Source organism: Pygoscelis adeliae, unplaced genomic scaffold, assembly GCF_000699105.1.
Source record: "Pygoscelis adeliae isolate BGI_AS28 unplaced genomic scaffold, ASM69910v1 Scaffold16, whole genome shotgun sequence".
In the NCBI taxonomy this organism is placed as follows: domain Eukaryota; kingdom Metazoa; phylum Chordata; class Aves; order Sphenisciformes; family Spheniscidae; genus Pygoscelis; species Pygoscelis adeliae.
Genome location: NW_008825162.1, coordinates 1,170,851 through 1,185,856, shown reverse-complemented (window position 1 = coordinate 1,185,856; position 15,006 = coordinate 1,170,851). Strand labels below are relative to the sequence as shown.

Genomic DNA, 15,006 nt, shown 5'->3' with positions numbered 1-15,006 from the left:
TGTGTTGCAGCTGTCACAAAGTTGCTCTATCATTTTATCTATTAATGTGCAAGCTGATTTTATTAATAAACAGATGTAGGGATCTGTGAAAACCAAAAGCAAACATCACATTCTGACTGTGCTAGCTGTCAAACAGAAATACCTGATCAAATTTGAATCTAGTCGTACTACAGAATCTTTCTGGTTATGAAAGGATCAGTTTTATTCTTTAATACAGCTAACATAAATGTGGGTCTGGCTAAGAACCTGCTGTGTCCCATCTGACTGAAGCTGTTGCGGGTTAACTCCGTGAAGCTTTGTTTTACTGTGATAAAACAAATGCATCCTCTCACAATACGATTTTCAAAATAGGGTACAATCGCCAGTCCATATTTAATAATGCTATTTATTGGGGGAAGAAAGAGGCTTTACATCCTGTCAGATTGCATAACACGTGTAGTGCTATTTCACGTTGCTTGATGTAGCATTTGCCAGAGTGGCTTCATTAGAGCCGGTCAATGAGTCAGAGCCAGTCGATGAGTCATAAGAGGGATCTTCATTGGTAGGTGCCAGTTTTTTTGTGGCGGTGTGGAGAGGGCAGAATCCAGCAAATGTTACTTTAAACCGGTCAGAACAGTATAGTGATAAACTTAACAGACAACGCACTTCTGGTGAGTTCATGTAGTGGGTGGCTGGGGAGACTGGATTCTTCATGGGCGTCTAGGAACTTCCTTTGAGGTTAAGGGAAATCTTGGGGTGTTTCCTCTGCCAATGGAGTACTGTCTTCTGTGAGCTGGGATTGACCTCTGCTAAAGTTGGGTTGCAAGTCCCTGCCTGCAGCCTGGGAGTCTGCAGCTATCAAGTATTTAGTTCTTAGTGTCTTGTGAACCCTGGAAGGACTTATGGTTACTTGTGGATTTCAAGGTCATGCAATATAGAGAGGATGTTCTTGTTCTCTATTCCTTCCTTACATGTTGACTTCTGGCCACTGTTCCCCTAGCAGCTGTCAGCACTTCAGGGTATAGCTGCTTCAATGCCTCTAATCCTTTTCCAGGGACCAGACTTTCTTGGGCTTAAATGCCTAAAATCTGGACTCCACCACTGATGTCAGATGCATTTCTTTAGCAGGCATTACTGTGTGTATCTGCAACTAAAAAGCAACCAAATCCAAACTACAGCTTTTTGAATATATATTTAATGAGGTCTGGAAAGACTATGTCACTCCTTCTGTTACTGAGTAATGCATTCTAATTAAAGTAATTGGCCTGTATACTAAGCTCAGTCACTAAGTGCATGTTGTATTCAGTTCATGCTATGTTTATAAATACTGTATTTGGATATCTGGGACCCCAGTTGGCACACCCTTTGTTGGCTGATGCACAGATTACTTGCTCCTGTAGCTTCAGTTTTCACTTTATGTGGCTGGTACAGCATCCATTTAGTTGGTTCAGTTGTCTATCAATGTTTTCTCCTTTGGATACAAAATGCTGAACTCTAAAGAGATGCAGTCCTCTTTAGAAAATCTCCTTTTGGAGGGAGATTTGCTTGAGTTGAGGACAGGTGAAACTTTGTTTTCCATATCTCTATGAAGAAACCCCCAAACTGTCCTTCTTATTGACCCCTTACCTTTGCTCCATATTCACTGTATTTTTCTGGAACGTCTTTTGACTAGCCTCCATGGCAGCAGTAATTCACCTGCTTGTAGCTCATAGCTGTAATTTTTCTCTTTGCTGTCTTCTAATCCCCTCCGTACAAACTGCCAAACAGATTTGCTGTATGAGACCATGTTTCGTCAGGATAGTGATGCCATTGTAGTCAGTGGGACCAGAGGAGTTTTGCCTGTGCAGATCAGGAATAAAGGATTGAAAACAGTTAATGCTTTGTGCCTTGCTGAAATGTGGCTTGGCTTCCTATCTGGAATTTTGGAGGTTTAAAATAACCAGAACACAGGTTTTTGTTAGTAGTGAGAAAAGGAGAACGGTTTGTGTTTCTCAGTCTGCAGGATATGTAAGTATACATAGATTTCTGGCAAGCCTATTACTGTTATTTTAAGTTTGTGGTTAGTAAAGATAACTTCCAGTTCCAGGTGTCATTCTTTGGCATGTACACTGCTCTCCAGGCATTCACCAACATGCTTGTGGTAGCTGTGGGTGATCTTCATCATTTCCGTACTTCAGCTACTGACTGTTGCAGAGACCATTAGGAATTGAGGTTTTTTGGCCATTTTGTCCAACACTTTTCATGTTCAACAGTCCGGATCCTCACATAAAAATGCCTGGAAGTTGTACTGATACCTGCTTAATCTGCTGAGTTCATTGTGTGGTGCACTGTATGCGTAGTTTGGTCCTTCAGCCACCTGCACTGTAAAATTGTTCATGCATCATGTGAAATGTAGCCTAGAGGTTCTTCACCTGTGGCTTTGTATTATTAGCCCATATAGCTGCCTTTCACCAAATTTTTCCTCTGTCAAAATTGCCCTGTTGCTCTCCTGAACATAGGTCAGCAGGGATGACTCTACCTCTTTTTATTTGGTCAGTGGTTGTAATGAAGTTCTATTAGTCCTTAAGTAGTATTAATAAGTTTGAAGAGTTAGATGTTAACTTTTTTAAAAGTTAAGCTATCTACTGGCCACCTAAAACTTAACCATTCAGTTGAGGAAGTGCTATTATGGAATATTGTCATTTGTTAACAAGTTCCAAACCCACTGTCTGTCTTTATACTTTTTGTGGCAAATTGCGTATATGAAAACTTCAGGACATAGAATTTATTTTTTACGCTAATGTCCATCTTCGGTGGAGGAAAAGTGATCAGTTGATGTTTTATCACAATTTAGTCAAATAGAGATGAAGTTTTCCAAATTCTAGTAATGCAGCGTAACACGTGTGTATTTAAAAGAAATCCATTTATTCCATTACCTTATCAAGAATTTTCTTTCTAGCTCAGGTTTTGGTTTTTGTTTTTTAACTTGAAAGGGGGATGGTAAGATCAATCTCTGTGTGTGTATGCATGTATATAACCAGTTTTAAAACATATTTCACATTGAAAACTTCATCACTTCAAATGGCAGCTCTAGTGTTGATCTTGATTATGACTCTGGGGCAGCAGTTCTAACATTACTATATTTCTCTGTTCTTCTGTAGAATTTGGATCGCACATGCCTGAAACTATTTCAGCTGGATGTGTACAGTAATAAAGCACAGAATAAAACTAGTCTTTTCGCATCAAAAATGCTCCTAAGAATTGTTAACTTTAAATGACTTGCACATGTATTTGTAGCTAATAAAACATGTGCTTTTCATAGCCATCTGACAAACTGTAATGTTTAGATGATGGAAATATAAAATTTCATCACAGTTGGTTTGCTTTGCATGTTTTATGGTCTCTTAACATTTTTTCTCTAACATATTTTGAGCTTTATGTTGTTTTTAAATTTATGGTTATGTTCTTGAAATTTCAAGTCACATTCATGAAATCTCACTGATTCACTGGTTACTTATGCTGATGTTGTTAGTACATGTAACTGCCAAACCATAAATGCTGGTTTCTAGGCTAAAAATTATATCTGGCTTAGGAAGATGAAAATGTTTGGAAACAGGGAGAGTATTTGAAGAAATGTAATACATTCCCACTCCGTTCGTATACTCTTACCTCGCATCCAGTCTTGACTGTGGTTCAGGTTGGTTTGGTCACTTCTTGCCTGAACAGTGGCAGTAGTTCATTCACTGCTCTTCGGCTTGTTGTGGTTCTTGGTTTTCTCAAGCGGCAGCACAGCCTGAATGTTGAGCAAGATGTTGTTCTGGCAGATGGTGACTTTGACCAGCAGCTAGTTCATCATCTTGGTTTTTTGGATGTGAGAAGATGTAGGTTTTCTTGCTTTTGTGAACATTAGGTACTGCAGTACAACTCGGAGCGCTGAGTATAGCCTGTTTTATGTTCTCCCATTGCAACTTCATGAGCTTACAAAGAATTATAGCAAGAGAGGCCTTGTGTGTGTATTCGTAGATCTCTTACTGCAGCAATGACAACCAAGGAGGAGAAGGATCATGTTATGACCAGTTACGTCCCTTTCAGCTATAGCAAGTGCTGTACAGACTGAAGTTTGATAATTTTTGATTACTTGAAACTAGTAAAGTGATAGTGTAAGAATTAATAAAATATTTGTACATTCAGTTAATAATAGCACTATTGATTATTAACAGTGCCTTGAAATCAGTGAGACAATTCATATCTGTACATTTACGCACCAGCCTGAGTTTTTGTAGGACCAAAGCCTTCATTTTCCCTGTTACCTGTTTCCCCAGTTACATACGGTAATGGCATTTAAACTTAATTTTTCAAAAATATGTATTTATTCTAAATTTGGCTCTAAGCTTTCAGAAGTCTGAATTGGTTTGTTAAATCACCTTTATTGAAATCAATTCTCCTTTCTTTGGCATCATTATGCAATCAGTGGATGGAGGTGTATTAGGATTTAGTGGTGTACAGATACATTCATTAAGCAAAGCAGGAATTCCTTACTGAATTTCAGGGGCCTCTCTATCTGCCTTGCAAAAGCTTTTGTCTGGCTACTTTTTCCTTCCACGAAAAACAGCTATTGGACAGGATCTCAGTGCCTCAGCTTAGGTGCAGTACGTTTAGTCATCATCTTCTCTAGAGCACACTTGACATTCTTTGTGATAATTAGGTGAAATAAAAATCCTATCTTTTTAAAATAAAAAGGCTGTTTAGTATATAATAATTAAAAAGTACCAAGTCTCTGGAAACGTTATTGCTAGCCCCCATTAAGAGGTACTCTGCTTCCTTAAAGACCTCTAATACATATTTGTGTGTTTGGAAGACTTACTAATCATTTCAAAGATGAAGGTGACATTTCCCTGACATTTCATACATAGCTTGAAAAATTGGTCCTCTGAAACTCTAATTAAAACAGAAAACATAGTGCAGACAACTTAACTCTATATTCTGTTCTGACAGATAGTCATTCAAAAAGAAAGCATAGGGTCAGTCATAGTATTCATGTTCCTTTTCTAAAAATTAATTTATTTACACAGAGTGTTTGCTGAAATCTCAGGCTTTCTTTTTACTTTCCAAAGTAAAAGGCTTTACTTTGCTTTGGCAAGTAAAATCTGCCAAAGGCTTTCAGGTTTTTGTCTCCAAATAGTTCACCAATCTCTTGTTTAATGCTCTTTCTTATTGCTGTTTCCCTGAACAAAATAAATTACTTTCTAGCCTCTGTTGCACCTTCAAAATTCTGGTGTATAAGTAATCATATGCATATAAGTAATCACAAAAGCAGCAAACTTTATTTGGAAATAAAGCAAGTATTTTTTTATAGAAAGTTGAGTGAATTCCTTGACTTGTTATAAATTATATATATTATTTCTAACAGTCTTTTTTTTTTAATGTTAGCATCATATTGTGTAATTACATTCCTGCAGACCAGATTGTAGTAACAGTGCTTGATTTCAAATATACCAGTAATGAACTCTGAGTTACCACTCAAAATAAGGTCTAAATGTTCCTGAAGATATCAGGTCACTATTTACTTAGTGATCAACACCAAAAAATATGCTAGAAATTTTCAGGAAAGGAACAGAGAATAGAGAAGAAAACATTACATCACTGTATAAATTGATGTGCACCTGCTTCCCAAATGCCGTAGAACTGCAGAATAATTTAAATTGGAAGAGATCTCAGGGAGGCCATCTGGTCTAGCTTCTTGCTCAGAGCAGGGTCATCTTTGATATTATATCAGGCTGCACAATGCCTTGTTGCAGTTGAGGTTCTAGCAGTTCCAGTGATGGAATTCTCTCTGGGCAACCTAATTCAGTATTTGATCACTGTCCTCATTGTGCTTTTTTTTTTTTCAGTATCTATCTGGAATTTTTCTTGATGCAAATTGTTTGTTGCTGCTTGTGCTTTTGCTGTGTACCCCCTAGAAGAGTCTGGCTGCATGTAGCCGCTTTTATTTTCAGCTCCCTAAATTACAAAATTGATGCAGGAGAATTCAGAAAGGCAAAATAATGCTCAGATACGTGGAGGAACTTCTGTAGAATTAGTGAATAAATATATTGGGCTTTTCAGACTTGAAAAAGCAGACAGAAGGGGAATGTGATAAAGATGTATACAGTGTGTTTGGTGTTGGGTGATGTGGAGAAGGTGAATAGGGAATAATGGTTGTTCACTGTTTCTTCAGAAACAAGAAGCAGGGACCGTCAAATAACCACAGTAGGCAGATGATTTAAAGCAAGCAGACAAACATGTTCTTTAAGAACATGTAATTAAGTTGTGCAACTGGTTGCTACAGCAGTGGGTTTTAATAGTTTATAGAGATTCAGAAAGCAGCTGAAAAAATTTACGGAAGGAAAATCCTTCCATGACTGTTACGTGTAGAAACAACTTACACTACTAAGGTGAATCTTATACCACAGATCTTCAGAGGACAAGGAGGTGCTCTGAAGAATTATCATTTTCCTCTCCTTACAGGCCATTAGGCTACTGGCATGGCCTGAGATCTATCTTTGGTCTGAGAAAACACAGCTGTTCTTAAATTTCACACCAGTAAGCCTTGTTTTTCAGGGTAGCCCCTGCAATTCAGAAGGTGGAACATTAATTTACATCTAGTGCAGTGTTTTACAATATGTGTGTGTCAATTATGCATCATTTCTGCTGCTTTGGAAGGTGTTACTTGTGCTTAAAACAGAAAATGTTACCTTATCAAAAAATGATTTTTGAATAGCTGTTTTGTTTAATTGGTTTCACTGTGTACTTGAGATATTTTTAATTAGCTCTGAATGTTTTAATTTTTAATAACTCTGTGTTACATTTTCATGGCTCTGCACAGTGCTGCTCTCAATTCTAGATACCTACAATAGCAAACTAAGAAAATGTATATTATAATTCCAGGGAAGGTGCTCCAAAGATTAGATGATCTGTTCAGCTCAAATAATAAGCTCATATTCAGCCAGCAACTCATTCCCTGTGTGAGTGACATGTTAATAGTTTAAAATATCCTGTTTTGTTTGGTAAATATATCATGATTCTTTATCTGGTTTTCTACATGTGGTCTTTCTGAGATACCCAGTTCTGTCATGGATGAGGAAAAAAAAGCTTTGCGAGGTATGAGATTAGTCTTATTTCTGAAATAAAACCATAGACTTCAGGGACATCGGACATGTTCTACTGTATGTTAATGTTTTAATGTGCGTCAGCATTTACATCTCCTTCAGTATGTGCTAATACCTATAAAACAGACACACACAGATTTTGTGGTTAGTATATCCACTCATCAATAGGCAGGCCAGAGTTACTGTCATAGTCTAAGTTTATTACAGGTTTTTGGGGCCTGTCCTCGATAACTTTTAATTTCCACTGCTGAAGTGACTAATGCAGAGGATCATTTTCAGAAAATTATTTTCTCTAAAGCTTCTTTGAAGAACTCTTGCTTATAAATCACAAAACTGCATTCTCATGCCAGACTTCTACAGCCTTCTCAGAGCAAAAATCTTCCTTGTTCTCCTCATTATCTAAATTTGAAGCCTTAAGATGAATGTTGTTCTGGCACCTTTTTCATCAGGGAAATAGTATCTTCAAACCAGAAATGAAGCTAGCATTCACTTTATGAAAAGGAGAGTATCTCAATTGCTCTGGCAGATACTGACTGATATGTCTTTTTTATCTGTAAGTTCATTGAACATATCATTTGCAATAACTACCAGGAATTCCTCCCTTCTGGTTTTATCTTAGAGCTCTTGTACGGTACTGAAATCATATTCATCAAAATCTCTGAAGACCAGTTCCCTAGCCAAATCTCAGAAACAGTATTATCATGCTCATCTTTTAGATACTACTGATTATGTTCTTCTAATCGAAGTCCCCTTTTATTCTGAGAGTGTCTTCCCTTTCAGTTGGAGAGTCCTCCTCATATTTCCTCTAAATTTCCTGTGAAGGTTCTCTAATTTCATTTGCAAGCCCACATTCAACTTCTGTATCCATGCTGATGGTTCATATCTGACTCATTAGGCGGTCTTTCTTTGAATGGAATAATATTAAAGTATCGGCCTATTTATATTGCCTGTATGTACATGTCTGGCTAGGGTTTTTTTAGCAGTATTGAATATATGCTGCATTGTCCGCTGTGGGGATTAACGGCATGGACTCTGGCAGGCAGCAACCAAAGGCCCTTGTTGCTCTTTATCGGCCCTCTTTATAGCAGACAGAAGTGTTCACGCGCCGTCTGCAGCTTGCGGATTGGTTACAGCCGTGTGTTCACGCGCGTGTGTGCTCCAGCGGATTGGCCGGTTCTTCCTCATCACGCGACATGCCTTCATGGCCTTCATCCTGTTTTCTCCTCTTCAGCAGCTCATTGCTTCCTCCTTTATCCTCTGCCCAAGTGCCTTCTCACGCCTCGAGGGCACAAGGCTCGGTCGTTGTGGTGGAGCTGCCTATCCCCACAGTCCCCTGTCCCTCTTATTGTTATCTTCCCCCTTTTGATCAGTAGAGATAGTGTTACTATTTGCCTGTCCCTCAGAAGCATTAATTCTGTTTTATCTTTATCTTAGATCTCTCTCCAGCTTCTTAATTCCTTGCTTTTCTAAAGAGAGTATAGATTATTTTTCTTTTATAATAACATCTAAGATACAGCTATTTTTCCAGATTTATACAGCTAAAAAGCTCTTTTGGGTTTTTACGTTATGCAGTTCAATTTAAGAAAAATCTCTTGCCCTGTTGCTTTGTCTTGCTCACGTTCATTCAAAATACCATTGAGAATATGACTCTTATGGCCTGTCATTTTGATTGTGTCACACTTCTGGGTGTATTGTATTATTCTTCATGCATTCTAAGATCTGCGGTGATTTTACCCAGTGGCAGAACTGTATGTCTGGCAAAAGGGAGATTTTTGTCCACAGGACTCTAAAACAGTTGTAGTGCATGACCACAGAAGCTAAATTCAGTGGAAAATCCATTAAAATGGACAGCACTTCAAGTTGCACAAAATCCCCCAAAGTGAACATACAAAACACAGAAGCTCGCCTTTCTGTATATCACATGTAAAGTTGCACCTGAGGAAATCCTCAAGCAAAATGGGGAGTGCTTCACTTGCATGTTTCAACTGGCCTGAATCCTGCACTTCTTTTTGGGGTTCTTATGCTTTATTTTTCCTCTCTGCATCTTGTCAGAAGAGAAAAATGGAAAGTAAAATTAAGAGTGCCAGAGTGGTTGTCTTCTGCTGTGACATCTCTTTAAAAGAGCTGAGGTAATTGTTTTGACTATTAAGAAGGAAAAAGAGAACTGGAATGAAAAGGCTGGCTGAGGTGTATACAACTGGGAACAGGGTTTCAGCATTCCCTGTTTTGTGGCAGAAGAATTACAACAGTGCTGCATCTGAAACCTGTTGCTTGTAAAATATGACAGAGCACTCTTAATCTGATGGTTACAAGTAGTTGCTGTCAATCAGTTTCTCAATAAAAGAGTTATTTGTCTTAGTAAATCCTTTCTATATTATTTGTAAACAAAACCAGTAGTGCTTTGCCTTATTTACCGAAGAGGATAATGACAAGAAGTCCCATCCATGAAATGGCTGTTTGTATTTCATATAGAAGTTCATCAGTCTTGCATCATTCCAGGGTAAGTAGTTGGATTTTTAGCAGTGTTGCTAGGCGTAGCTGTTCAATGGATAGAAAATTCATGACCTGTTCTAAGTGCCAGTCCCAAGTCTGGTGGAGATTCATTTTAATTCATTCTGGAGAGTGATCAGAAATATGGTTAGTCCTAAAACGGAAATATCAGTCAATGCATTTTTCATACTTCCTTGTATGGTGTGCTCTTGTGCCACAGGTACATTTAAACACAGTCAAAGAAATAGATTAAAAATGTCCTCTAATGACAGTATATATTTTCATACATATCTAGCTTCTTAATGGTAAACTACAATTTATTCTGCAGTAATTCAGTCATTGCATAAAATATTATGGCCCACAGATTAGTTTTCTTTTTAGTGAAATTGGTGTAGTATAAAATAAAGGAAGTGACAAATCGTGCTACCATTTTGCTAATATCTCTGAAAGTAATTCATTTAAACTGAAATGAAACTGAATCAGCTAATATGTTTTAGTAGCTGCATCGTGTATGCTAGCAAGCATACTACTCCATAATGCTCTCTACAGCATCCCTGATGCAGAACTCCTAATTCTTTTCCAGTGTCCTTCTCAAGTTTGTTAGTCAAATAGCAACATGTCTTAGGAGTTTGTCTGAAGCGTTATGTGGTGACTGCATGATTGTGCTGGTTGGTCAGATGTCTGATTTTTTTGTTGGAATGAATATTGTGTGGAATTATAACTAACTTTTCTTCCTGAGGACACAGAGAGTCTCTGCTCTCTGTTGGCTTCCTTCAGAAATTTTAAATAACCTGATATCCTGAGATAATCCTTTCATCTACTAAATCCTTTGCTGAATTGTGAGGGCCTTGGCTGAGAGATTCAAAATGTAATGTGGCTAGGGTGGAGATCACTGAAATACAGCTCTGATGTGTATTTCCTTTTATTTTGGAAAGCAGACTTAAAATAACACCCTGACTTAACTAATACAACCATACACATATATATATAAAAACAAAAAGTAGATGGGCTGTTCTGGGTTGAATTAGGAATTAGGTTGTATTATAATTAGGAAAAAAATTATACCTAATATGCATAAAAAAATCCTTTCACACTGGTGAAAATACTATTCTCAGTGAAAACTGGTTTCCTGCAAGACCTAATGGGTCCTTCTAAAGTGGTCTGCAGCTGGGCAATGGCACAAAAAATTCAGTAAAAGACCACTGTTGCTGCTCTTCAGTTTTATTGAGGTTGCCCTAAAAATACTTAAATGGAAAAAATAAACTCAGTACAGGCTGCAGTGGTGTTTCTCATGTGTTTGATAATGCCTGCTGTGCAGACAAATTATGAGTCTTCATTGCTGTAAGATATAGAGTAGTTTCAGTATGTTGGAGGGGAAGTGCTATGAAAATACTAAACAGTGTTTATAAATGTATCACAGTTTGAATAGGGCATGCACTACATTTTGAACAGAACCAAAGTTTATCCCTTAAATCTGCATTTTAATGCTCATTCTATTTAATGCGACTATTAGCCTCCGTATATCACTCGGTGGTCCTCTGATGGGGCCCAGTCCATGAGTCTTTCCGGTACTTTGAGTCAAAAAACCTCTTGTTAAAAATGTTTTTCGATAAGGAGAAACTGGTGAATGTAGAACCTTACTTGTAGTTTGATGTCATTAGATAAGCCTGCTATTAGTGTAAAATAGAAAGAAAACTCTTGAGTTTGTTTAGGGGAAGTGTAGTAGAATTCATACATCTTTTGGTAACTTACTTTTTCCTGTAACATAAGAAGTAAACATTTACTTGCAGTTAAATCTCATGGCTCACTTCTGAAGAGATGTGTGAAGTGAGTGGATCATTCCACATCCAGCAAGCATGCAAGCTTGTTAATGAGATTTTTTTGTTTTGTTTGTGTAGCCAGTTGAATTCATCAATATTACAAAAATAAAAATCAGGACTCAGCAAGAGTGTTTTATTGTAACAATAGTAGTTAGCATACAATATTACTTGAGTTTGATACAAGGAATAAAGATGTTATTGATGGGTAAGTGGGCACATAGTTAACGAGTATTTCAGTGACTAATAAACTTCCTATTAGTGTTTTGTCTGTTTGACTGGTTTTTGCGCTCTTTTTTCATAGCACACAAATTAAGGCACATTACAGAATTTTGCTATCAAATAAATAAATTTATTTTACTAAAACAATGTTCAACCTATATCCAGTAAACTAAATTGTATTTGGGAGTAATTTTCAAACACTGGTATATTCTGTATACAGAATGAATAGGTTTTGTTGCTTATTCAGAGTCCTGGGATAAACTGAAGCTGCATTTATTACATTATCAGATTTTCAGTTTCTTCAGTCAAGGGTGTACGTCCAAAACTTGGAAGCAATTTTTCTTTGTAACCAAAGCTACCAAACATTTGTAGTCTGTCTCCATTATCAGTTTCTTACACTTTAGGTAACCTATGGCTAATTAGAATGAGGTTGTTAATGTGTGGTCTCTCTGCTTCACGTTTAATTACTTTGCAAATACTCATTAAAATATCTTGGCTGCTTCTGAGAGTGATTTACAAGAAATAAGCTCAGTTTGTCAGTGTTAAAAATACATTTTCGTATTTTTTGAAAGATTCTTTGGTATTAATTTTGAGAACTGGTGGTAAGTCAGAGATTAAGAAATATACAGTCTTTGGACTAAGTCAAGTTATGAGCACCTTGGAATTTACATTGACTTATGCTGAACTAGAGATGCTTAAAGGCTGTTTCAGTGTTCCAGTTAGAGCCCTTTTCTTACAGAATTTAAAATCCAGATAGTGGCTGCCTCTATGGTTTACTGTAGTGCCAGAAAACAAGTGGATCCTATAACTTGCACTGATTGGTACTAATATCTACAAGTAGTGTATTGTTAGCGAAGAACACGTTAATAAAAGGGGAAAAAAACCCTATATATTAAGTAAGGATAATGTACGTAAGTATTTTTGAGTTTTACTATGTGGGCTTTTTTTATTATACGGTTTCAAATCAGTGTCCTTTTAAAAAAATAGGTATTTCAGGAGAACTGAGAATTCTGTCCTTTCTTTTTTGGGCACAAAAGAATTTAAATTCTCTTTATAGTTAACAATAGTGATACTTAAAATAATTGCACAAAATATTTAAGGAGTTATAGAATTTGTCAGCAGTTAAATTGATATGAGTTAGCTTAATCCCACTGATGTTGACACTTACTGGTTTGTATCAGTAGAGGCTCAGCCCCTATCTTTTATTTAAATAACATCCAGGAGTCTACATTCCATGTTCTCCAGTAATTCAATTATCCTACCGATTTGCTTGTTTTCACTGGAGATACTGCTTTTTCTCCTAGGACAAGAAGGACAAAGTCTCAAGATTTGACACTATACGTCATTCAATAGCTGGAATTATAAGGTCTCCAAAATCAATGTTGGGCTCATCGTCGGTAAGTAGTATCAATAATGTAGTGTTGTACTACATTCTGTTATTTTTACAGCTTAAGTAGGATTTTTTTCCTGAAGCATCATGCATTTCCATCTACATAGACAAAAATTACATTAAAATAATGTTATAAAAACACTGTTCTGATTGATCAGCAGACATGATAATATCGTGGCATAATAGTATGTCAGAACAACTTGTTGCACTTTAGGAAAAAAAGAGGATTTGTATGTACTTTGCAGCTCCCAGACTGATGCTATACTTTTAAGAGTACTCTTCCCAGTGAGTCTGATTTACTGGAAGTGCAGTGTATTATGATATTCTGTAGTAGGTCAGATGGTTATGCATGCTTTACCCATTGTTGCAGTAATTATATTCCCCATATTTGTTATAAAGGCACCAGTATATAAGCATACTATTATTATTGTTATTATTATTACTACTACTACTGCTGCTGCTGCTGCTGCTACTACTACTACTACTATTACTTCCTCAATAACTGGTACTATTTAAGTAATAAGGTATTATACATCTTGCTTCAGTCCCCGCTAAAAATGGTTGTTGAGTATCTCTTAATCTAGTTGGCTTTTGTTCAGGTTCCCTAATGGATGGAGAAACGTTTTTGTTTCTTTTGCTTTTGTATTACCTCTGTTTTCATATGGAAGCTTGCAAGACTAGTTAGAATACTTGAGCACATACTTCGGGAGGTGTCAGATTTTACTTGAAAACCTTCCTCCTTTGTTTTCCTGAAGTGGAACAGGTGATCATCCCAACCCTCCCAACAAAAAAAATGCTCATAAAAACCAAAACAAATAAAAAAACCCAACCAAAAACCAAGCAAAAAAACAGCCCAAAAAAAGTCATGCAGAATTTAAAAAACTTTTTAAAACTGCCTTTTAATTGTGATCTTGTCACCTGAAACATTAGCTCAAAATAGTATTTTTGAGAAAACTTTAGAATGAATGGGCCTTCCATTTTATGCTGCAGGATTGCATCCAAGTACCCATTAAAGGACCCAGTAAACTTTATTTAAGCTACACAATATTCAGAATGTGTGGAAGAGATTACAGTTGCATATATACGTATACATATATGTGTATATACATGTGTATACGTAGGAAAATTGTATATAGTGATAAAGGAATGGAATAATAAATACAATAATGAGATAAAATTAGGTCAGGAATGCTTTTACTGTGAAAAATATGAAAGTTGCATGACATATTTGAAAAGTAATAGGAAAAACCCTACTAAAATATTAAAATATCTGGAGATGAACAAAATCTCCACATTATCATGATCTTTGGTTTATAAAACTTCTAATTGATGTAAAAATGCAACATTTCATAGTAGAAGCATATTAAAATATATATTACTGTGACCTCTGTTCTTTGTGTAGGTAAGACATAGCCAGCAACTTTGTCTATTTGTACGTTATACCGCTTGTTATGATTAAAAAGAAAACCTACCTAAAAGTACTTCAGAGAAAAATTGGAGGAAAAAAGTTTCAAGAAGACAATCAAGATAAAACATTTAAGATGAAATCAGGGGAAGTCAATGTCAGAATTTTCATTTGCTTTAACTAAAGTGTCATTTTAAATAACCTACGTGCCTCATTTCGATTTTCATTCCAATCTATATCACTATTAATTCCGTAGAAGTTGGTGTAAACCCGAGTTTAGATACATGGTAGGTAGGATTGCTGAAGCCTTGGAATATGTTTGGGAGAAGTAAGATTGTAATTGGGGCATTTGAGGCAGAAAGTAAAATCTGAGTAACAAGTGTACTCTTGATTACCTATCATTTGAATGAGCTTCAAAGTCAGAATATATAAACCAATCAATTTTCAGTTTTGCTTTGTGTTTTGATTTAGCGATTTCTTGTGTGTTAGAAAAGCCAACTATGCATATACAGCTAAAATTTGCTTCACGAGTTAGTACTTAGCTCTTAATGTGGTCAACTGCTCAGGTTTTTCCTG

At 36.5% G+C, this 15,006-nt stretch overlaps 1 protein-coding gene across 1 annotated transcript in view; it reads left to right on the top strand.

Annotated features, from left to right (window-relative positions):
- The window catches only part of FER (fer (fps/fes related) tyrosine kinase), a 173,492-nt gene that overhangs the window by 56,717 nt on the left and 101,769 nt on the right, over positions 1-15,006 (top strand). Inside the window, exon 10 of the mRNA XM_009328711.1 lies at positions 12,940-13,032. Within this exon, the coding sequence (XP_009326986.1) occupies positions 12,940-13,032 (93 nt within the window). The remainder of the gene's footprint in view (positions 1-12,939; positions 13,033-15,006) is intronic.